The sequence below is a fragment of the Sebastes umbrosus genome, chromosome 8 (assembly GCF_015220745.1).
Source record: "Sebastes umbrosus isolate fSebUmb1 chromosome 8, fSebUmb1.pri, whole genome shotgun sequence".
NCBI lineage: Eukaryota > Metazoa > Chordata > Actinopteri > Perciformes > Sebastidae > Sebastes > Sebastes umbrosus.
The window spans coordinates 9,663,347-9,687,085 of NC_051276.1; the positions used below are offsets into that span (position 1 = coordinate 9,663,347).

At 40.4% G+C, this 23,739-nt stretch overlaps 2 protein-coding genes and 1 long non-coding RNA gene across 3 annotated transcripts; 2 read left to right on the forward strand and 1 right to left on the reverse strand.

The window, feature by feature from the left end:
* Window positions 1-334: 334 nt before the first annotated feature.
* On the forward strand, window positions 335-1,250 carry LOC119493472. The gene is made up of 2 exons (XR_005207972.1): window positions 335-933; window positions 1,033-1,250. It is a non-coding gene; the product is annotated as an uncharacterized LOC119493472 (long non-coding RNA).
* A 1,548-nt stretch (window positions 1,251-2,798) lies between these two features.
* Window positions 2,799-8,893, forward strand: tm2d2 (TM2 domain containing 2). The gene is made up of 4 exons (XM_037778308.1): window positions 2,799-3,195; window positions 4,990-5,077; window positions 5,154-5,269; window positions 6,236-8,893. Exons 1-4 carry the CDS (start codon window positions 2,939-2,941, stop codon window positions 6,447-6,449), a joined length of 675 nt encoding a protein of 224 aa, XP_037634236.1. The 5' UTR covers window positions 2,799-2,938; the 3' UTR covers window positions 6,450-8,893.
* Window positions 8,894-10,392: 1,499 nt separating this feature from the next.
* On the reverse strand, window positions 10,393-16,772 carry htra4 (HtrA serine peptidase 4). The gene is given in 9 exon segments (XM_037778382.1): window positions 10,393-10,425; window positions 12,312-12,381; window positions 12,606-12,688; window positions 12,691-12,756; window positions 13,795-13,827; window positions 16,382-16,468; window positions 16,471-16,539; window positions 16,542-16,588; window positions 16,691-16,772. Coding segments are annotated over 9 exon segments (570 nt in total).
* Window positions 16,773-23,739: the final 6,967 nt, after the last annotated feature.

Below are 23,739 nucleotides of genomic sequence, written 5' to 3' on the forward strand. Positions count from 1 at the left end.
GCTGCAGTGGGTAGAAATGGAGCAAATAGATAAAAAAAAAGTTATTTTTATAAAATGGTCACTATATCCTGACAGTAGTGCATGAGATCTGAAAAAAAAATCATGTTTCTCTGTGTCCTCCAGTGTCCTCCGGTGTCCTCCGGTGTCCTCCGGTGTGTGTCCTCCGGTGCTCCTAATGGCATCAGCAAGGCTGATCAAATATGAATCAATATTGTGTTACTGTAATGCCTATTTCTCTCCTCAAATGTTTTCAGAAACATCTTGTAGTGTACTGTTTAGCTGTAAAATGAGAACGTCTGTGACCCGGCAGCCATGTTGAGGTCGGTTGAGGAAATACCAAGCACCGCCCACCAGCTGCAGCAAACTCTCTCAATATAATATCTGTAAAACATGATATGAGATCATTACAATACAAGTGAGAACATGACTACCACAAATACTTTTACACTGAATACCTTGTAAGCAATTTGATTCTGCTGGCAAAATATTATTTACACAAATGTAGATCTCTTCCTGATTCTGAAGCATTTAAAGCATTTTATAATCCTTTAGACGTTAATTCATTAAAACTACTTGACTCCCTCGAATTGTATTTCTCTCTCACTTTTATAAGACAGGTTGTCCTTTTTATCATTTATTTTGATTATTTTACTTCCTAATTTAAATGATTTTGTGACGGCTCCCTTACGTTCCCCACTCTTCATGTGTCTTCCATGTCCCCAGTTTGCCTCTCTGTGTTTCCCTTTCATGTCGTTGTCTCTCTGTGGTTGTGTGTGTTGTTCCTGTCTCCACTCTCCCGGCTCCCTGATTGCTGCTGAGCTGTTTCACCTGCTCCAAACCAAACACCTGCAATACATCAACTCATCAGCCCTGCAGCATATCAACCCTGGCTTTCCTACCAGTCCTCGTCACATCGTCCCATCAGCTGTGGTGGTAGTTCTACGTTTCTGGCTGCGCCTAGTGTTCTAGTTTTGTGCTCAATCTCCTTATTTGTTTGTTGCCCTGCTTAATCCAGTTTTCCTTGTGCTTCAGGATCATCATCTACAGCCTGCCACCTCATCATCCTGCCTGCTCTCTCACCTTGCATTCCAAGTCAGCAAACCTCGCCTTTCCCTCCTCGTTCCCTCACCTCACCATCTCCAAATATTGCTCAACGCTCCCTGCCCTCTGCCTCAAACAGCTACCTCCTCGTGCATTCCACCTCCATTCCCCCCTTATCCCCTTAAAATAAATCCCTTTTACTTCACCGACCTCTGTTTCAGTGTCCTGTGTTTGAGGTCACCTGTACCACACCGCAACAGATTGATTTTTATCAGTATGTGTGGCAGTCATGTTCTCAGTTGTATTGTAATGTGTTGGTTGGAACTTTTGTATTCAATAAAGTGGGAAAAAAGTTGATTAAAAAGAAACAACTTAATGTTACAGGACCCTTGCAGCAATGTGCACAGCAGCCACTTAATCCCATTGCAGCCCTGTCTCTCCCTGGGATCCCTTTTATGGAGTTTGCTTTAGCTCAGTTTAAATGAAGATCAAATTACATTAGGCTATAGAGTGTTGTGTGCAGTGTATGATGTATTAGAATATACAGTATGCCATACACAAGGTCCAGTGAAATTAAAGAGTGAATATTTATTTTGAAGTAAAGAGATGTAGATTAACAGGCCTGTCAAAAAGTTGAAAATGATCATGTGATTGCTAATTGAAATAACAAAGAAGGCTAAAAAGCTTTCCAAGCTATTTGTTTTCAAAAGCAACAACAGACAGGATGAACATGGTGTTTACTGGCTGCATTAGTTAACCTAAACAACTTGAGCTGTAAAGTGCTCTACATGACAAAATGAAAAGGCATACAAGGCCGGGGTAAAACACTTGAGGTCATACATTAACTGAACAATGAAGTAATACAGTAAATAAGGTAAATAAATGTATTTTCTATATGTCTGTATGTAAAGCGTACTATTATACATACATTTAAATGGAGGAATACATTTTAAAACCATAAATGAAATTGATCCTTCAAATGAATTCATCAGAACAGGGCTTAAATTTGATGTAGATTGTCACCTCTTTGCTACATGTTCACAAAGTAGCTGTTTTATGCTTGTGAAACGATTCAAAGCGTCTATGCATATAAATCCTTGCAAGATTGGCTGAACCCCAAATCCATAAATATAGATACCCTCTATACTTCAAAACTATCCATTAAGGAGTAATCATGTAAATGTATATAAAAAAAGAGATCAAAAGCACCCATGCCATTTTATGTTATTTGGTTATTGCAATCCTTTTTATTTATTTATTTTTTCTCTCTCTATGTTCAATAATATCTAGTTTATTACTATATCCTAAGTAGGCTAATTGGTGTTCTTAGTTTAGGAGGTGTGATTCTGTTTTGAACAGGAATCCTTACTAGAACTGTACAGCATTGAGTCTGTCACTGTACTGATTGCTTTAAATAAAGTTGCAGGAAAGAACACACCAAAAAAGGACATACAGGTCTTAACCATACATTATATAGAATAGGCAAGCACCCAACTGGGAAATGCACACATTGAACCAGAAACTGTTGAACATGTACTGATACACTGCAGGAATTACAGTATACAGAGGAATCACCCTTTACAGTCACTAAGGAAGGCAAAACATCAGGAGATATTATTAATATTAATATTATTTATTTTTTTATTTTGTTTCTGCACAATCTCCTGTTCCACTCCAGTAGTCCAGATGGTGGCGGTAATGCGCCTTTAAGATGGTTTGCCATCCGTCAATAAACCAAAGCAGAAGAAGAACACACCAAAAACACCAGCCTCCAGGCGGATGTTGATGACGTCATACACACGCAACCCAAACACAGCTTGTTGGTAGCTAGTTAAATGTCGCCGTTAACCATGAGTGGCTCTGTTATCATAATGAATGTAGTATTTTGAGAGCGACCATGATTTCAGTGAGCTACATTCTGCTGTGCGGACAGCTGCTGCTGCTGCTGACGGTGATTCTGTTACAATGTCTGGAAGGGATTCACTCCCAGAACTCCTCATCCGCCACGGAGGCCCCTGCTGCCGCTGCTACCGGCAGTCAGGGAGCCACCGGGCTGCCGTTCAGCGAGCAGCCGCCGGAGATAGTCAGTACTAGTAACTATACAGAACCCTACGTGTACAAACCCCCGTCACCTGTCGTCCTCTGCAGCTACCTGTGAGTAACATGAATGCTAGCTAATGTGCAGCCAAGGCCTATGGAAAGAAGGCTAGGTAATGCGTCATATCTAAAGGGGTATTGCGCATGCGCGGTAAAATCGGGTGGAAATTGAGCCAATCAAAACGCAGCTTGAGTTACACTGCGCATGCGTTGAACCCTATTCAACAAGAGCCGTGACCCAGCCTCCTTCTATAGGCCTTGATGCTGCTGGTTGCTGTTGTTGTGAGACTGATAAAACGCTCTCAGAAACACTCTGTCATTTATTTAAATGACTCAAAAGAAGGTCTGACACTGATATTATCTGTCTGCCGAATGTACTGTAAAGTCATAATAAACCTGTCCATACCAGAGGGGTGTACTATGAAGCGAGATTAGCGAGGTGTGTTGAGCCTAAAGCCAGCAGAGTTTTCAATGTTATGAAGGGATGTGGGTCTCTTTAACCTGGCTAGATCACCATGGTAACTCTGCTGCGAGCTAACGTTAACCTGGCTAGATCACCATGGTAACTCTGCTGCGAGCTAACCTGGTCTGGACCAGGTGATGTTGAAAAAACTGACTCTATCTGGATGTAAATGGGTTCTATGGGTACCCACGAGTCTCCCCTTTACAGACATGCCCCTTTATGATAATCACATGCAGTTTTTTAAATGCAGTAGTATAAATGTGTTATTGTCTCCTATTCTAAAATGGTGTGTTTGAATATTTCTGCATACTGGGGTCCCTAAACAGTCTTGAATTACATACATTGGGTATTACTGTAAAAGTGGAGACTTGTGGATCCAATGAGCCCAACTGTATTCATGTGTGATGATGTGAGACCATTTTTTGAAACGTGACCTCAAAATGAGCTATGGTGATCTCTAGGATGATCACAGCCTCATAAAAATGTACAGCCACAAACTACAAACCTCGAGCATTCAGGGATGGATTGCTTAATGTGGTATTTTGGAGGGATTATTGATCATTTTTATCAATTCTCCAGTGGTAAAAAAATTAAATTAATTAAATTAAATTTAGCACCAAATCTGCTTCACAAATGGTATTAACCCCAAATTGCTGCAACAACTTGAGAAATAAGTGAGCATGAGAATGACCATCATATACTTCCATCATAATGTTCCAAACTCTTATACACTTTAACTTTTTATTTTAATTAATTAATTAATAATTCATTAATTTGTGTTTTTGATTTATGACTGGACCAACTTGACACACAGTTCTGAGATATGACTTGCACAGTATTCTTGCTCACTTTTTTTGCCTGAGTGATGTCTCGTGGCAAATAACGGCCACACGATAAATACAGTAAGAGCTACTTTAATTACAAGGCTTCGTTCGGTGGCATAATTACTAATTTACTTTTGCAAGAATGGTGACACCATTTCCAGAGGAGTTCATTAGTAAAATGCGCTTTTTGTTGCCAATTTCAAAACCGAAATCTGAACATAATCTCCTCCGGAGCAGGTTAGGTGTACAGCATGAGATACCATGGGGATCATGCCAGATTAAAAGAGAACCACCTTTGTGACATTGAAAACTCTGATTTGAGGCTCAACATACCTAACCCATTACTCTCGTTTTGTAGAACACCCCTCAGCATACATTTTTGCCAATAATTTAGAAGATTGCAAACAGATGTTATGAATAAAGTTTGGCTTCTGTTCTCTACTTAAAGGAGGTAATGGAATCTATAGATTTCTGTTGTGGGTTCAGTCATCAGTCATATTCACAGCAGTGGCAAACTAGCTCACATCCCTCACTCTTTGTCTTTCTTTATGATGTATGATGAAGACCAGAGGAGTTCATCTACTGTCAAGATCCTGTAGATCATGCAAATAACCACAGTGCCCTTCTGGAGATGGGCCATGGTTGTGTTGGGGTAAGTGTTGTTTTTTAAGAACATATTATGTTGTTAATCACCCAGCACTTAATTCATTTACTGTTTCTGTCTTTAGTGGGGTGGCCAGACTCAAAAAGAGGTGAACCAAACACAGGTCATCTGCACTGCACTCGACGGTATCGAGTGTGCTGGACCCAAAGAATTCCTCAGAGGAAACGTACCCTGCATCAAGTAAGAGATACGCTGCTGAACAATGGCAGTTGTGCAATCTACCTGTGCCAAAACTGTCACCCAAAACGTCATGCAAAACAGTATTGAGTTAATGTGTTAATTATTATTCTTAAAAGGAATGAAGAGAATGAGAGACTGAATACAGTATACATTAGATAAGACTGACACATGAGCACCGAGGCTAATACACACACACTCACTAAACATATTGGTAGAGCAACTCAGACAAATTACAGATTTACATTCAAAACACATGTAGTGTTCACTGTTAGAAATGCTTCTACCCATGCAATATGCACCGTTCAAAACTAATGATCCAGTTCATTCAGGTGAACATCTGTGGTGTGCCACTAGAGGGCAATGTTTACAAATGTCTGGAAGCACCACTTCCCTGTTTGTTTGGCCATGTTTTCACAGTACACCATGTCCTCCCAGCATCTCTCTGCATTCATCAGCACATGAGCTTAATCTCTGTAGTATCTGCATACAGATCAGAGAGGTGCGGCTGCTGGACACAATCAAAGCAGCACCTGTACAAAGACACCTCTGCTATCTGGTACTTGGATAAATGCTACCTTTGTGAAGCTTATAATAATCACTTTCTGTTCAGACTGTGTCCTCCCATTATGTCGTACAGAACAGGTGTTGCTTTTATTGTGTCCGCTCATTGTAGATCAGAACTGCAGGTGTTTTTTCTAGCTTCTTTTAAAGTCTTGTGGTTTGTTTCATCATTATCATATTAATATTTCCATTATTTCTGCTTGAATATTGGCATCATTATTCTGCACTATATTCAATTTTACACTGGACACCCTGCAGCTTCAGAAATTGTACAAATAATTGAGGTTCAAGGTGTTAAATGGTGTTGAAATGAAATGTAACATTAAATGTTAATGATTTATTTTATTTGGACATTTAAATTACCTTAAATGTTCCTTTGTAACTTTTGCTGTTGGTTTTGCACAGATACACCGGGCACTATTTCATCACCACGCTGCTGTACTCCTTCTTCCTTGGATGTTTTGGGGTCGATCGTTTCTGCCTGGGTCATACCGGCACCGCTGTTGGGAAGCTGCTCACCCTGGGAGGCCTGGGAATCTGGTGGTTTGTGGACTTGATCCTGCTCATCACCGGTGGCCTGATGCCCAGCGACTACAGCAACTGGTGCACCTACTACTGAGTGTGCTACTGAGGACTCAGTCAGACATTATCAGTTAAATATTGAGAACTCCAGTGACGTGGCCACGGCCGTCATAGTTATGAATCTGTGGGCTGGCTTGCTCTGAGGGGATTTACTGCTCTGCTGTGCAAAGTGGAGTCCAGGGAGGTCCTGAGGACTCCTACAGGGCTCCCAGGAAAAAAATGAGGAATCATTTAATTTCATTCTAATTTAATCCGCTTGAAATTTCCCTACAGAACGCATAAGAATGACTATTGTACTCACAGCTTTCACCAGAGCGACAGTGATTGCAATACTACTTTTTAGTACTAAATTGTCGACTAAGGTCTCTTTCACACCTGTAGATCAGTTCATATGGTCTGGACCGAGGACATGTTGTTGCTTTTTACTTCTGGTCTGCTTCATGATGACACTGACTTGACTGATACATGGAGTAGGACACAAGTACAACACACCTCTGTTTTAAGTGATGTATTGAGGAAAAATAACTGCACTCATATGGTGGCACGCAGGTGGCTTTCACACCACAATCTAACCGCACCAGAGTTTGCTTGGAATCAGACTGAGACCGCCTGAAAAAGGAGGGTCTCAGACCAGTTGTTTAGTCTGCGCTGGAAAGGATCAAAACAAGGGAGGTTAATATGTGGTGTGAAAGCAAACCAACCAACCAACCAACCACAGGATCTTACGATAGTAAATGTGTAATTTTAGCAGGAATAAAAAACATAGTACAGGACACCCCTTGGTTCTCCCTCTGTTCTCGTTTGTCACTGTGATAAACAAGGTCCAGTTTCAGTCTATACTAGTTAATAGTCATTATCAGTTATTTCTTATTAGCTCTTTGTTACACCAGAGAACATAAATAAACACAACTTAACTGTCATTTTTCAAACCGTTCCACATGTAGCAATAATGACACACGGATGACATCGCTAAAAAATGTAAAGAGTTACCTTTCAGTCCATATGACTTCATGTTTACAGCTCCAGTGTGACCATGAACCATGTTCTGACTAAATGAGCTGAACTACAGGTGTGAAAGTGACCTGCAATCGCACAATCTGTTCTGAAAAGTGAAGCACATCAGGGTCTGTGGAACCAGTTTGTCCTGGATAGTTTGGGGATTTGATGGTTACCTGGCATAAAATGATAGAACATACAATTTACTCTTGATCCACATTTTCTGCAGCTATAGTCCCACTCCATAATTTTGTGATATAGTCTAGTAAGACAGTCGCTGTTCGTATACTTAATATTGTATACTGACCAAGGAGTCTCCATTCCAGTTAAATTCTGAGCAATGATCTTAGAAATATCCTGTCACATCCTACACAAGAGTTCTCACCCAGAGTAGCTTTCCTTCTTCAGATTACCCAACAGCTGAGCTTTAACCCTTTCGCTGTCCTCTTCTATACTCGAGGCGTTCTGACTTCTGGACTTTCTCTGCTGCTTTAATGTGCTCCTACTGTACTTGGATTGATTAACATTACAGCCTCGAGCAAGTTGGAACACAAAACTCAAGATGGACAGCGTGTTCACAGAAAGTCAAGTTGACGGAGGTGATGATTTAGTGTTTTCCAGTATTGGCTCGAGGAACGTTTTGAGACGGGGCAAGCACTAAAAATCCTTTACCTAGAAAAAAACTAAATGTGTGCTGTGTGGGAGCATTTCCCTCCCGTCTGACCCTGTTCAAATGTCTTTTGACATTTTATAGTTGTTTTTTCTTTCTCCAGCCAGACTCAGGCCTCACATTAAATATTAAAATCTTCATCTTCCACTTTGTTAATTTTTTTTTCTTTCATCTTCCACTTTGTTAATTTTTTTTTCTTTAAGGTTTATGTGCTCTTTCATAGATAGAGCAGGTTTCATTATGCAAGGATCCATAAAACTCTGTTAGATCATAAAAAGTTGAAGAAGACATGATCGTCAACGTGTCGACTCTTCTCATCCAGCAGCACTAATATGCTTTTAGTAGCCAGGTAATATATTTTCAGCTGGCTAAACATCTTTTTGCGGGAGGGAAACCTCAAGACACTGCTTTAATTCACTCAATATGGCAATTGATATGCTGTCTTATACACACATGTAAACATATATACAGGGTTGTTCATACATAAGATCTGAATGTAATTCTCTCTCTGTAGAAAAATGAATACTGAAACATAGTGTGTTCATGCCACTTCGAAAACATTTATGTTCTGGTGTCTGTTGGCCTTGTAAGATATTGTATATAATATTGATCCACCCAACAGAAGCTTCGCTTGGAAAGGGTTTTATATTCTTTAACTTTAATCCACTGTTGTATTTCTGTATTTGCCTGATGTGTTTAATGTGTTGAGTCAGAAAAGACATGTTCCTGGAAACGTTCTTGATGTTGATTTGACCATGTTTCCTTGCTTGTTTCTCCTGAAATAATAAAAAAATAAAACTTAAAAAAGGAAAACATTATAGATCTTTTCTGTGCGCCTCTACTTTTTAATTAAAGTTATACACGCGCTCCTAGAAAACCCAACTCCCCCTGTTGTGATGACGAGAAGCAATCCAAAGTGTCTCATGTTGTATTTGTCACTGTTCACAGTCATGACTCAATAAAGAGGCTCTGGTACAGTGTATTCTCTTAGTTTTCTGATTAGATTTAATGGGCTGTGGGGAGAATGTCAATAAAAGAGATTGTTGTCTCTACTCAGTACTTCAAAATATTGACACGGGTTACAAGATGGGATGGATTGAGCACCTCGAGTTCCTCTAGCGATGCAGCATATGATGAACATTTTGAACAAAACTAATTACATTAAGTGAAGAACATAACAAATGTCAAGGTATATTTAGGTTGATATTTCTGTGTAATTGACATCACGGAGTATGTCTACTTGATGACTCTTCTCTTGTTATGTTTTAGCATTTACCATCATATTGTAATTGGCCATAGAGGTTGCTGTTCAGCATTGTCTCACTTTAAAGGGGAACAAACACATAAAAGACTGTTTACAGGTGTTGAGGAGTACAACTGTACATATGACAAACAGTTGTATAAAGCCTTTTGTGTCTCCAGAGGGAGCTGTGTGAAGTCTGATAGATATCCTCCAGTGATGTCACCTAACCATTCATCTGCCTCAGGGGTCTGCAACCTGTGGCTCCGGCTCTTTAGTCCCTCTCCAGTGGCTCCCTGTGGATTTTTAAAAAAGGAAATGAATAACTGTTTTTTGTTTAAATTTTCATTTTATTTATCATTGTTGTAGGTCTATGGTACGACGGTACGACGGAGTATTAGGGGCACATTGAGGAAAAATAAATAAATCTGGGATTTTGAGGGTAGAGTCATAATACTACGAGAATAAAGTCATAGGTTTACGAGAAAAAAAGTCGTAATATTATGAAAATAAAGTCAAAGGTTTACAAGAAAAAAGTAATATTATGAGAATAAAGTCATAATGTAATAAAGTCATTTTACGTGATATGACTTTATTCTCGAAATATTGCGACTTTTTTTCTCGTAATATTATAACTTTATTCTGGAAATCTCTGATTTTTTTCCCCTCAATGTGTCTCTAATACTCCGTAGTACATTTGCACTTTGGCCCTCACTGCATTAGACTTATATACTACTGTATATACTTCGACTATAAACTGTTACCTTCATCACAATGCTCAAATGTTTTGCGGCTCCAGACAGATTTTTTTTTTTGTTGCCTAAAATGGCTCTTTTGATTGCAAAGGTTGCTGAACTATTCTAAAATATTTAAATGATTGACCACTAATTTAGACATCAGGGTCTTTAGCAAAGGCTCTTGGGTATACCACCAGACCGGAGAACATTCTGGTTGCACCAGACGATAGGGAGAGATGCAGGGAGTATAGTGTGGCGGACAAATTCAGCATTGTCATGGTGAACTGAAATCCTCTGCTGAACTGGTTGTGTACACTGCTGTGTGCTGTTCAAAGCTTCAGGCTTCAATGTCACGGGAGGCGGTGTCGGACTATTAAGAATATAGAGAGTCTAAAGAGTCAGAGAGAGATCCTGTCTTCACCCAGAGAAAGATGTCAGAGCTTTGCCTGTGGGAAGCACAAGTATAATGAGCAACCAGACCACAGTTCACTCTGCAGCCTCGCTGAGAACTGCAGGGATGCTCTTATTCCACGGCTTGAAAAAATATCTAGAGGCCTCGAAAATGCCAGTTCACAGCACTGCTGTTGCATTTTGTAAAAGCTAGAGCCTAAACAAGCTGTAACTGTCCATCACACTGATTAGCTCCAAGTAACACTTTCTAAAAATAAAAAAAACAGCTCAACTGAGGTGAGGTATGTTGCTTTGAAACTTGACAAAGATACATCTTTTATGCAAGAACTAACATGTTAGGTTGACATTGACGAATACCATTGATGATTACGTGCATGTATCAATTAGTGACTCCTGTTTTTTTAAGGCCTAGGTGATGCTGATATGTTTTGGACTGAAACTACTGGAACAAAAGAAATACAGAAACCTGTACAGATTTGTTTATTCCTAAATATTCCATTATATGTACAACACTGACTACTGGAATCCAGTGTACAAACTGATTGTTATATTAAAGTTGCACTAGTCAACATTTTCATATTAGCAAAGGATCAAATGACTAATGGCCTAATGTGAAAGCTGTCACTCTGAGTGTTGAATCCTACAGAGCGTTTTAGCGTCCTTTAGCTCAGGGGTTCTCAACCAGTGTGCCGCGGCACACTGGTTTGACAATCACAAGTGTGCCTTCAGTTGCAAAAGGTTGAGAACCCCTGCTTTAGCTCATTTGCTATAGTTTTTTACCTCCAAATCATTCACTCACACTAACCTTGTGTCCAGTCACGGCAGACAGCCAAAAACCTACGATGAACCCACTGTACACTGCATGCCCAGCACAGGTCAGTACACAGACAAAGTTAGTGACCAGCTGGTGAACATAGTGGAGCGTTTAGCAGCTACAGAGACAGATATGTTTCTCAGAAGTTGGTGGAGATCAAAGAAATAGAGTGAATACTCAACACATTCTCACTCCCCAACTCAACATACTGACACGTCAAACATAATGACGCTCTAGGTAACACTCAGGCGTCAGTTTTGGACGTGTCAGGGATGGCGTGTCAGTTTCCGTATGTTACGTGCATAGTGTCTTTCCAAAATAAACTCCCAACAAAGGTTTACATAGTTTTTACATTTACTTATGCAACAAAACTAGGTTTAGGCAACAGAAGTACTTGGTTAGGTTTAGGCAACAGAAGTACTTGGTTAGGCTGAAACGATTGTGGTTTGTTACAGAAAATAACTACATTTGTTATGTAACTGGCGTTAGTAAAGTATGGAAGTTATGAAACAAAACTAAGGTAAAATAAGTCAACATCAACTTGGTCACCAGCTAGTGGCTAACTTTCTGTCTGCCGTTTGGTGCTGAGCAGGTAGTATCCAGTGCTTTTTTTCAGACCTTTTTTAGCTGAAAACAGCTGCTTGCTACAGCAGGAAACAAGGCAGATGAAAGCAGTGAGACTGAACCAGTCAAAAAACAATCTTATATTGTGTTAGCGTGGGTTTTCTCCGGGTTCTCCGGCTTCCTTCCACAGTCCAAAGACATGCAGGTTAGGTTCATTGTTGACTCTAAATTGCCCGTAGGTGTGAATGTGAGTGTGAATGGTTTTTCTCTCTCTATGTGTCAGCCCTGTGATAGTCTGGTGACCTCTCCATGGTGTAGGCTACCTCACCTTCGCCCAATGTCGCCTAATGTCAGCTGGCCTTCGCCCAATGTCAGCTGGGATCGGCTCCAGCCCCTTATCCCCCTGCGACCCTGAATAGCGGTTACAGATGATTGATGGATGGATATTTTGCTGTTACAGCTATTACCTCATAAATGTAAACACCTGAGCTCACATCTGGAAATCCACCCTCACACTCCTTGAGATCCTGGATCAAACTGGACAAATGGAGACAAAGATGGATTAGAGAAATTTAGAAGCAGTCTGTTCCAACTGAAACAACTCCAATTGGATCAAAATGTTGTTCAAAAAGACACATGCTGATTGCAAGATTATTCAGCCATATATATTACACATTATGATATGGTTAGCCTACGTATATCCAGTATTGCGCAAGTTACTGAAAATTCACAGCTACATATAGTAATTCCTAGAGACTGACTATATCCACAACACCAGCATTAGATCCTGCTCACCGTTGACTTGTCTGTTGTAGGAATCAGCAAGGAAGTGGCGTATTCTGTCCACATGGGGATGGCAAAAGGGATTCCTGCTGCCACTTTCAGAGCATTTATGCCTATTACGTCTCCGGCCTGTTAAACACAGATTAGAAGGAGAGCCTTGAGACTAAGTGCATTTCCATCCACCTGTTTTTAATGCACATTTTCAAATTGTGCATAAAACAACCCGAAAATCTATCACATTAAAGTTTTTACACTTAGCCGAGGTGTAAAAGTTGGTGTATCGATAAATGGAAACAGATTTAGCGAATAAATGACATACATGAAGCATGTGACTTCAACGTCCACCGAGTCCAAGTCTCCTCATCGCTCCACACAGATCTGATGTAACCCTCCTCACATTAACACATGAAACACACAGAAATGTGGAGTTTTCTACATTGTTTTTCACCGTTTGAGGTTCGACGGCCGGTCTTTTAGCTACGCCATCTTGTTGCACCCTCTTCTTCTGCAATGGAATAACAGTTTTTTCCGACTGGAGAAATGGAAAATAGAAAATTTGCGATACATTTGGATGGAAACCTGGCTATTGTGGTCTCAAGTGTTTCATTGATTTAATAGCTTTGCAGAGAAACAAAACGGCAGCATGAGTGGTATGCCTCTTTTTCTTCCAATGCACATACTCATAGCTCATAGTCTATTCAATGTTCCTTTTACCTAATACAAAAACCATCAGTCTTATTGTAGTAACTTTGGATGATGCTGGGTTTTCATAGTGAAGGACGATTTATAAAATACATCGTTGGTATGGCAACTGTTCTCTTTAGAAAGAACTGCATTTTTAGGGAGAGGAAGCTGGAGGCAGCAACCTTGATAAATGAATGTACCGTCTGTATGATTTTATTCCACAGTAACAATGCAAAGGCCTCCACAATCAGGTGTTGTCCTAAAGTACTGTGAGGGAGGTGTAATCTTGAACCTGAAGGAGCGGACTGGAGACTAATACCCTGGAGACTGGGTAGTAAATAAAACAAAATCATGACCTTAGTCCTCACTGTCATGAATAAAACAAGAAAGATTGCCTACATAGCAGGAAGCATAACAAATACGCAAATGATGAATAATGGTATTATCACTTTTCAGGCGATATAGCACTATAAATCCTCTTACCAAGTTGACAAGCGGCCCACCAGAGTTACCATACTGTGAATTAACAGAGCAACAAAAACATTTTCTTAATCATTGTTAAAGTGGAACAAAAATTGTCAAGACAGATCAAATGAAATGCAGGAAAGAACCCAGAAAGGAAAAGGACTGTGTTTGTCATGCCTATTGTGGTATCACTGACATAAATGATGGTTTGAGGACTGGCCGAGACGAAGCACAGGCAGGGGACTCTGCATTAAGACACAAAAGGACGTGACGACCCACAGAGAAGGATAACAATCTATTTTATAAACGGAACAGGAACACATGTTGGCTGATATAATGTCATTATTTCATTAATTAGCTGACCATGGTATTGTAAGATTGCTTAAGGTCAGCAGCAACCCTAGTTGTATAAGCACAGGCGGAGCCCTCTACTGGACCTTTTTGGGTACTACTCTCCTCCAATCACACGCACACGTTTGCCCACTGAGATTGCATAAACATAGCCGGCCAATCAGGACGTGCCTACCGAATATGTGCGTCCCACAGTATATAAGGCGGCGTCCAGTGCCGCCTGGCATCCCACGCCCTCTTCAGGAGCAGCAGATCCCCCTTAGTAGAGGGCTCCACCTGTGCTTATAGAACTAGGGTTACAATATAGTAACCTTCGTTCGGTCTCACAAAGGCTCCGCCCTCTACTGGACTCTATGGGTACAGTGGGTGGAGTCCAAAGGATGTACGCCTTGACACGCCACCACATCAACCTAACCACGCTGATCCAGACCGGCTAAGGACTAGACACTGCAGCCCGCCTACTTCTTTATAACCTAGGCCCTAGATCTGATTCTTCAAGACATTTTGCTGTCTTCCCGGAAAATGTCTTTGCCGACCAATATTCAGAATTGAAGTAAGCCATATAGAGCAGGTGCAGTTGCCTTTGACTTAGCACCTTTAGATAAAACTTTGTGGTGACAAATTAGTTTTAGGACTACAAACTGTAACGGTTAACGACACTGGTTGTTTAACCCTACCCATTAAAGGCTGACTCCAGCCATTTTACACACCAAAGTGGGTTTCCAGGTTTTGGGGAGTACTACTGCATATGTGTAAAAAAGTGGTATATAAAGCCTTGTGTCTCCAGAGGGAGCGGCGTGAATTGTCCTCAAATGATGTCACTTGAGTCAGTGTTGTTTGGGTCTGAAGACAACAAGTTTGAAGTGAGTTTACCAGACCCCCTGCTCATCTCCGCTTGAGGCTATAGCAGCTCAAGGCTACACTAGTACTCGCAAAACACCCCTAAATCTAAGACCGAAGTGTCGGCACAGTCAAGGTAGATTAGGGGTAATTCAGGTGGCAGGTTTTGACAAGAAAGAAGAATGGATTGAATAAAAAATATAAAATAGCTTTGGTTCTGCTGCATTTATTTTATTCTTTTTTTTATACTGTCCATCTTGAGTCCAACAGCGTTATAGGATTGCAATCCTAAATCTGTGGAGTGCTCTTTTAACAAGGTTTTCTTTCATCACTGAAATGATTTCTGCCTGCAGCTCGGCCTCTGACAAAAGATTGTGGAACTTTGACTGGAATTTGAATCAGAAAATAATGCTCTGCTTTTCTCGGAAGTCAAATCATTTTCAAGTTTCCAGGGTGGTGCATGTGTAACCACTAAACTTCAGGCATCAAAACAAAGCAATCTCTGGTTATAAGCAATTTTGTTATTATTAATTACAAGTTTCCTTCTTAGCCTTGATTGCTTAATTTTAAGCTGAATCTGTGCCCTTGGTAATAACAGCTGCTCTGTTGAATCTTTGCCTATGTCCCTGAGACTGAGCTGGACATGTTTGTTTTATAAGCACCAGTCTCAACATGGGATCTGTTGAGTATACAAAAACTAAACTAAGCTTGTCTCTTCCTGCCTCCTCAAGGCTGCTGCCATTTGTCTCCGGGGCGTCTTGTAATGCTTAGCCAAATTTACAGCCACATCTCCTCGGGCATGGAGTCTTATGTCATCACAAATTTGCCTTTTAGGCAAGCTTTCGAACTCCCTCTACAATGAATGTAACACAGAGGAGTTATAGCATTGTATAGCTGTCACCACTCCCCTGATTGTGTTCAGACAAACTCCTTCACCTATAAAGCAGTCAAATACAGCGATTCCTCTGGCTTACTCTGTGGGATCTTGAGGTATTCTTGTATTCAGATCAGTACTAAAAATGTTAATCATGTGCTTCATGCTGAGTGGAGTCTGACTGAGGAGGAGTAGAGTAGAGTCCCCTCTACCATACAAAGCAGCTGCTTGTGTAAGAGCATGTCTGAGCAGTGACATGTTTTATTCAGAACAGCACTTGCCAATACACAAAAAATCGGAGGCTTTGAATTTACGAGACAAAATACCACCCCGGAGGAACTTACACAACAAATTGACCAAGTTAAGAAATAGAGTTTAATTTCGGTGGGCAGAGGCCACTTTTGGTGGTTAGACTTTCTCAATGGAATTGAGTGCAGGATTAATTACCACTTTGATGTTAGCTGCTAGGCCAGAGGAAAACACAAGATAGAATTTAGTCTAAGGCCCTTGGGGAGCTGAGGGGAAACACTGGGCGCTCACTTCTGTTTCAGTTTTGATGAGTGCAATGTCCATCTTCTGGTCCACATCCTTGACTGTAGCGTCGTACCGCGAATCACTTTCCAGCTCTATACTTTTATCCGGCGCTTGTTGTTGAATACGTGAGCACTTGTGACGATCCAGCCGTCCTCTGACACTATACAAACCCAGAGCCACTTGACACGGAGACCTCCTCACTGGAAAACGGCACTCTGGCAAAAGAGAAGAGCCAAAAGGAAAACATCATTTTTATCTGTAGGTATATGACAGTTGAAGGTGATAATTTGAATGTTCTTACTTTGTTAGTTTTACTTTTGGAAAAGCTCCAAAAATGCACCACAGCTGGGACGATCGTATTCGCCACATCTGCAATGAAGTTGAACTTGTAGCGCATACTTCCTTGATGTTGTATTCCTTTGAGGACACAGGATAATAGAAGACAGATTAGGCCACTCGAGGTATGAATGTGTCTAAACCAACCATGTCGATCCATCTGATATTTGTTGAGGCATTTCACTATGCAGCATTCTGCATATTGAGTTGGTTTATTGTCATGATCCGCCCCGCTCCTAGGTTTAGTCTTTCCTTGTTTCATGTTATTCATTCATGTTTTAGTGTTTCCTGTTTCATGTTGTTACTCACCTCTCCTCTCATTTCAGATCACTTCACTTCCTGCCTTTGTGTGTTTTCCCGCCAGTTTTGATTGTCTGCCCCGCCCTGATTAGTTTCACCTGTCCTTCGTTAGTCCTACACTCACCAGACCTCGTGCTCACCTGTTCTCACGTCAATCAGTCAGTCACTGTTTAAACCAGCACAGTTCCTTTGTTCCTTGACAGTTTGTCATTGTTATTCACACCCCAGTGTGTCACCTTTCAGCCTTGTTTCTAGTTTCTAGTTTTCCCCAGTATGTAGAGTTCTTTGTTCTTTCTCTGTTTATCGTTTTTTGGATTAACCTGTCGCCTACCTGCCGGACCTGATGCCTTATTTGGACTGTAAGTTTATTTATTCAATACATCTTTGAACTCTTCCTGCTGTTTCTTCTTTGGCTCGTCTGTGTTTGCTTTCAATCCTGCAATTCCTGAATCGTAACATTTTTATGATTGTGTTTCTTGCAAGCCATGTGAGCTGGGCATAATTGCACACGCAATACATCTTCATGACTTGAATGAATTTCCCCTGATTTTACCATCTATATTGCCACCAGCAGGTTGACATTTTGGTTCGGAGTAAATAATGTTAGCTGCTGGTCTAAGTATAGCCTCAATGTCTACAATGAGATCTTCTTAAAGGGGAATTCAACAGATTTACTTAAGTCTGTTTACAGGACATAATGGAGTTCTACTATGAATGTGAAAAACGTTTTTATAAATCTTTTTGAGTATCCAAAGGGATCTGTGTAAATGTCCTCAGGTGATTTCACTTGAGTCAGCGTTTGTTGGGGCTGAAGACTACAAAGTTTAAAAAGTAAAAAAGAAAATCTTGGGATGTGGAGTTGGAGTGAAGTGAGCTTCAGTCCATCAGCCATCATTACCTTCACCTGTACACCTGTTCCTCCTAATCCGTTCCCCAACATACTGTGTATACCGGCCACTTTCCCTTATAGTTCCCCACAGACCATCTACTGTGTATTTGTCTGGCCTTCTTCTTACTTGTTTTGTCTTTGAGTTGTGAATTTAAGTCCACTGCTTAAAGACTTAAGAGTCTTTACAATCACAGTGCAGCTAGTGTGACTGTGATTAATTTAATGTGGATAAACTTTTTCATATATTCTCTCCTTCGTCCACTTTAAAATGTATTAATAGGATATGAATTGGCAAATATGCTATAGTAAGTACAGCTGTTTTAGCAAGAGTAAATAGGCTTTTACTTTTCTACTTTTTTTCTTTTTCCTGTTTTACTTCTCAGGCAAGCAATGGCACATCATTGCTCTGCTGCTTTTTATTATCAGCTTTTATTGGTGTTAATTTAATTGAGATCATGGACTTCTGCACAAACCTCTTCATAAAAAAACAAAGATCAGATTATAGAATAGTACCTGCCAAAGCCATCTATTCTTCTCTGCTGCCTTGCTGCCACCACTTTACTTATAGAGTTTATTAGCTGTTTTCAGATGTGATAAGAGTTGAAGGCTTGAGTGCCCACGAGAGGAAATGGAAGGTCAAACCTCAACAGTTTAAAAGGCTTGTTAACGGGTTGGGTTTCATTTAAAATGCAATCTGCTGTGGACACCTGTGTTTGTGTCACCTAAGGGCAGTGCAATCTCTTCCCTGATATCTCCAAAAACTCTCTTCTACTCTACTCTCTAAGCAAACACACAATCCCTGTTCTGGAGCCACCACATTCTGACTGATGCTGTTATTTACAGAGTTGCACAAATGAACTTGTCTCTGCAGAAACAACCTTCAATGCAAATGCCAATGTGTCTATTGCCAAGAGCTACTTTGGCACCAACTATTTTTTGTCTGTCAGAGAGCTCTACTAACAAATCAACAGTATGCTCCCTGTTGGCAGCGAGATCCTGTAGCTTTCACTATCCTCTCAATTACACTGTACAGCTATGCCAACTTGTGCAATTGTGGCTCATCCATCAGATGAATACCACTTATACCTGACAAGTCATCTAATCTGCTGTTGAGTCTCCAAATTGTAAAACAATTGTAGATCTACTTATAGGACATCATGCAGCTCACACATCCCAGATGTGTCATTTCAAAAAAGGGTTACATGTTTTAACCCATTGATGGTCTTCTCAAACATAGAGCACATTTTTAGTTGTGATACCTTGTTGAAAGATTTGTTGTACTTTAAGGTACTCCGTAGAGTGCTTGGCTACTAATAGTGCTATCGAGCAATATTTGAGTGGGTCCCCATTTCATTGCACACGTACACGCTCAAGTGGGTGTCGTGATTCACATTGCAGTCGGTTTAACACTATAACCACTGGTAGACTTGCAAATGTTTAAAGAAGGAAATGCATCCAACACCTTTATTAGACCTCAAAGATACACACAGTGCATTTCTGTGAGTGATACTGAATGTGAACATAACTTGTTTGTTTACAAGAAAAGGTGCTTCCTTCTAGGAAGTTATAGCGACATAGGAGTAGATCTTGGCACGTGGCATGTTTATGGAGGAGGTAACTATATTTTTAGCCATGGTGATGTCAGTCTGTAGGTTGGTCGGTCTGTCCACCACTTACAGTAGTTCCAGATTTTTGATCTCACAACTACTGGCGTGATGAGAGGTGAGATGTGGTGGAGACATACATGGTGCCCAGAGGTGACTTTTTCCTCTAGTGCCACCAGCAGGTAAAGTCTTCATTAACCCTGTACTAATAGATGGATTGGCATACAATTGTATACTGCATATGCCCGTGCTCGTCTGGTGGGAGGGGCTTAGGACAGCGAGAGGAGCGCTGCAGGAGATGGGCTGTATTTTTTTTTTTTTTTGCCTTTTCCAGAAAACTGCCTACCCCAGCTTTAAGATTAGTTTTTCGCATTTAACCACAAGATTAGAGCCTATTCATGGCCTATTCAATCATTTTTGCAATGACCATTTTTACAAATATAATATATTTTCCAGTAAAATGAGTGAATTGAGAGTGCTTTTATTCCAGCTCTTATCGACTATGCAGAGGACAAGGACCTAAAAAAAAAGCTGGACTATATATGCTACAATTCCCTATATTCCACGAATAAAGCTGGAATATAGTGAATTGAAGCATACATATTGTTTAACAAAGATGGATGAACTGGTCAACTTTCAACACAAGTAAATAGCTACTAAATGCCCATATCTAACAAATTCTTTACAAGGTTTTCAGAATATTGAAATTAAGACAATTCCCTCTGATTGCAATGAAAATATATCCGTTCATAGGAATGAGCAAAACAGCCAATGGGAACACAATCGTTCTCAAGGTATGAGCAATTTCTGATTAGTATTACTGTGGATGCCGAGGAGCATACGTTACTGGTGGATGATCTTTCTATCTCACACGGACACACACGTCTTGCATCAAGGAGTCAGAGCAGCTGTAGATATGCCAACATTTTTGGTTTATCTGTTTCCTGATCAACTAGGTTCCTGAGTGGCAGTGGCAGGGGATGAAATGTACTGACAGGCTTCTTGACATACACACTGCTATCTGCAAGTCCCAGCTCCTCAGCGTGCCTTCTCTACACTGCAGCATGGGTAACATAGATTAGTGTTAATCCTGACATTTGTCGGTTCTGGTGGATTTGGTGAGACCTGTGGAGGCTCATCAATTATGAAACATGTTATCAGCATGCATTCTGCTGGAAACAATTTGGCATGCTAACCAGCATGCTAAATCATACATGCATATATTATGGAACGATTATATTACATACAATGTGGTGACAGCAGGGAGTCCATAAGGATTTACAGTCTGGGGGTTTAGCTGTAGGACATTATCATAGTAAATAGCGTTAGTGTTGGCCAACAATATAGTCAACTGACAGCTGGTTTTGATTTGATTTGCATGACTGTAGAACGGAAAAGACTATATTTATAAAGACAGTAACTGTAATTACACCATGACAATGTACATCTTCATATCTTTATATGTTTTAGAAGCAGCCATATATATCGAGACTTACGGTCTTTAACGCCACAAGACACCCCCAGAACACCCAGGCACTTGTACTGCTGACACAATAAAACGGTGGTGATAGCCAGACCTCAACAATATTTTCATTGTTACATAAAACGCACAGTACTTCCTGCACTGACACTGAACTTTGGCATTGGAGATGGGTCCAATATTAAGTAATTCCTGGAGAGACTGGGCTCACCACTCTGTGGGTAACGAGTATCACAATTACACAACGTTTAACCACGACTATTACACAACGTTTAACCATGACTAGCTCGAAGTCCACAAAACCAGCCAGAAAATGAAGAAAATCTGAAACGATTAAAGAAGAGTCCATGGAGCAGAGCCAGTTGTCAGACCCTGGTCAGAGCTGGCACATGCTATGCTATGATTGGCCAGTCTGCGTTCGAGGGGCGGGACTTAGTAAGGGGTCAATTAAAGTTGCCTTGGCATATTGTAAAGGGAGAATATTACTTGATTGTGTCAGTAATCAAGAAATATTAATACTGCATTGGGTAGAAATGGAGCTAATGCGATTTAAAAAAATAAGTTATTTTTATAAAACGGTCACTATATCCTGACAGTAGTTCATGAGTCAGGTAATCTGAAAAAAATCCGGTTCCTCTGTGTCCTCCGATGCTCCTAACGGCATCTGCAAGATTTCACAGACTGGAGGGAAACAACCAATCAGAGCTGATCTGGAGTCTGCCGTCTATTAGCCGGCTGTCAATCACTCGCCAAATCCGATCAAAGGTCAAACTAGGCAGTGCAAATATGAATCAATATTCTGTTACGTTAATGCCTATTTCTCTCCTCAAATGTTTTCAGAAACATGTTCTAGTGTACTGTTTAGCTGTAAAATGAGAAAGTTTGTGACCCGGCAGCCATGTTGAGATCAGTTGAGGAAATACAATCACTGCCCACAAGCCGATAGGAACGCTCTCTCTCTGAAATGACCTGTGATTGGTCAAAGTCTCCCGTCACGGGATAGATGTTTTAAAGCCTGAAAACAGAGCCATGAGGAGGTGCAGAAGTCTAGTTTTCTCTCAGATCACTTGAATTACAATATGCTGAAAGGTTATTATGTATTTTTTTTGCCCAAAAACGTTCTGCCTACTGCAGGTTTAAGGTGCCTCTAACTCTATATTATATGTCTGTGAGCTTTTGCATACATAGGAGAGCAGTGGGAAGTGGATGGCTATGATAAGAAACTGCACATTATGAAAATGGATAGAACAGGATGGGAAAATGAAGCGGATATTACACGGCAGTGTGGTGCCGGGATTCCTTCATTGGAGAACTTGTGACAGCATTTTGTCTTGTTGCTCTTCTGAGCATGACTATGCAGAACATTGGAGGCACACTATCAAACTATCAAGCATTTTACAGATGTATATCCTTTTCATCCAAAATGAGTCTGCACAGTCTTCAGAATGGAAAATGGAGCTGCTCAAGTCAAATTAAAGAGCACAAGTGATGCTGAGTGGGTTTTTTCAAGTACCACACACCAGAAAAAAAACATATTATCAACCTGTATTTGTCAAGAGAATGTTTCTGGAGTACAAGAGAAGGATGAAGAATAAGAGCTCTAAACCTGTTACTTTAAATGCATGTCGTGACGAGAACATGATGAATTAGTTTATATTGGATTACATAAATAATGTTTTTGAATTTCATTTAATAATAACAAAATCTTCAAAAGCTGTAGGGTCCATTTTGAAGACTTCTGTTGGAAACTGGGAGTACTTACAGCTTTTTACAGCATTAAAATGGTAAATGTATTCGTCAACAGGGTTTCGGGTGACAATAACTTAAAGGGACTGTTTGTAACTTTTTAAGCGTATAAATGTACCGGGTCGGGACACATGCGCGCTCGCATATGCTGTTGTTTTAGCTGACGTGTGTCGCCTCACTGTTTTGAGCGATGCTCGTTGAGGTAAATTTAGAGCGAGCAAGCGCAAGCTCGATGCTGACTTTCGTTGATTTCATGGCCACAGGTGTTGCTGTTAACAAGCATTTCTGAAAGCTACAAATAGTCCCTTTAACCCTTTTCTCACGGACACTTTCTTTTCTGTTCTGTACTTTGCATGCACTTGAGATCCAAGTCGGCTTCTTCAAAAGACACAGGCTTCATTCTACTTTACTCAGCCTGTAATCTTTTTTTTGTTTTAGATGCCATAATTAACTGTCTGCTCTCATTATTACTGAGAGAATAGCTATCTATTGATCAGAGGCTGGTATCTTTCTCACCAAAATTACACCTGTTGGAGGGCATTGTCTTTGTTTGATACACAGATGGAACTCATTTACTAACTCTAACTTCATTAACTCTGACTCATCCATGGCATCTTTAAGGGGCTTCTCTGAAAGATCCAAACCAAAGCAACCTTTGGTCTTATCCTGCAGCCTGGTAATGTAGACGGAAACTGGAATCAAAATCTAATTTAGGAACTACGGCTGTCATAACGCCCCTGAATGTTACTTTGAATGCGAAGACACAGCTGAGATTATCTTGTGAATAGTCAGTATGTCAGCAGATTATCTATAAACAGCAGGTTTTTTTGACCATTAGAATTCAATAAGAGATGCCAAGAAAATGTTTTTTATTTCATCATTTATTTTTTTAGTGTAACTGAAAATGGATCCAAATTGACAAACCAGGGGTCAACTGATATATGATGCTGATATTGGCCCTCTGATATGATGCAGTTTGATTGATTACATGTTAATTATATAACTGATC

Coding starts and splice junctions, on each gene's coding strand:
- tm2d2 (XM_037778308.1), top strand. CDS start 2,939: ATGATTTCAGTGAGCTACATTCTGCTGTGCGGACAGCTGCTGCTGCTG. Junction 5,078..5,153: donor TGGGCCATGGTTGTGTTGGG/GTAAGTGTTGTT, acceptor TTCTGTCTTTAG/TGGGGTGGCCAGACTCAAAA. Junction 5,270..6,235: donor GGAAACGTACCCTGCATCAA/GTAAGAGATACG, acceptor GGTTTTGCACAG/ATACACCGGGCACTATTTCA.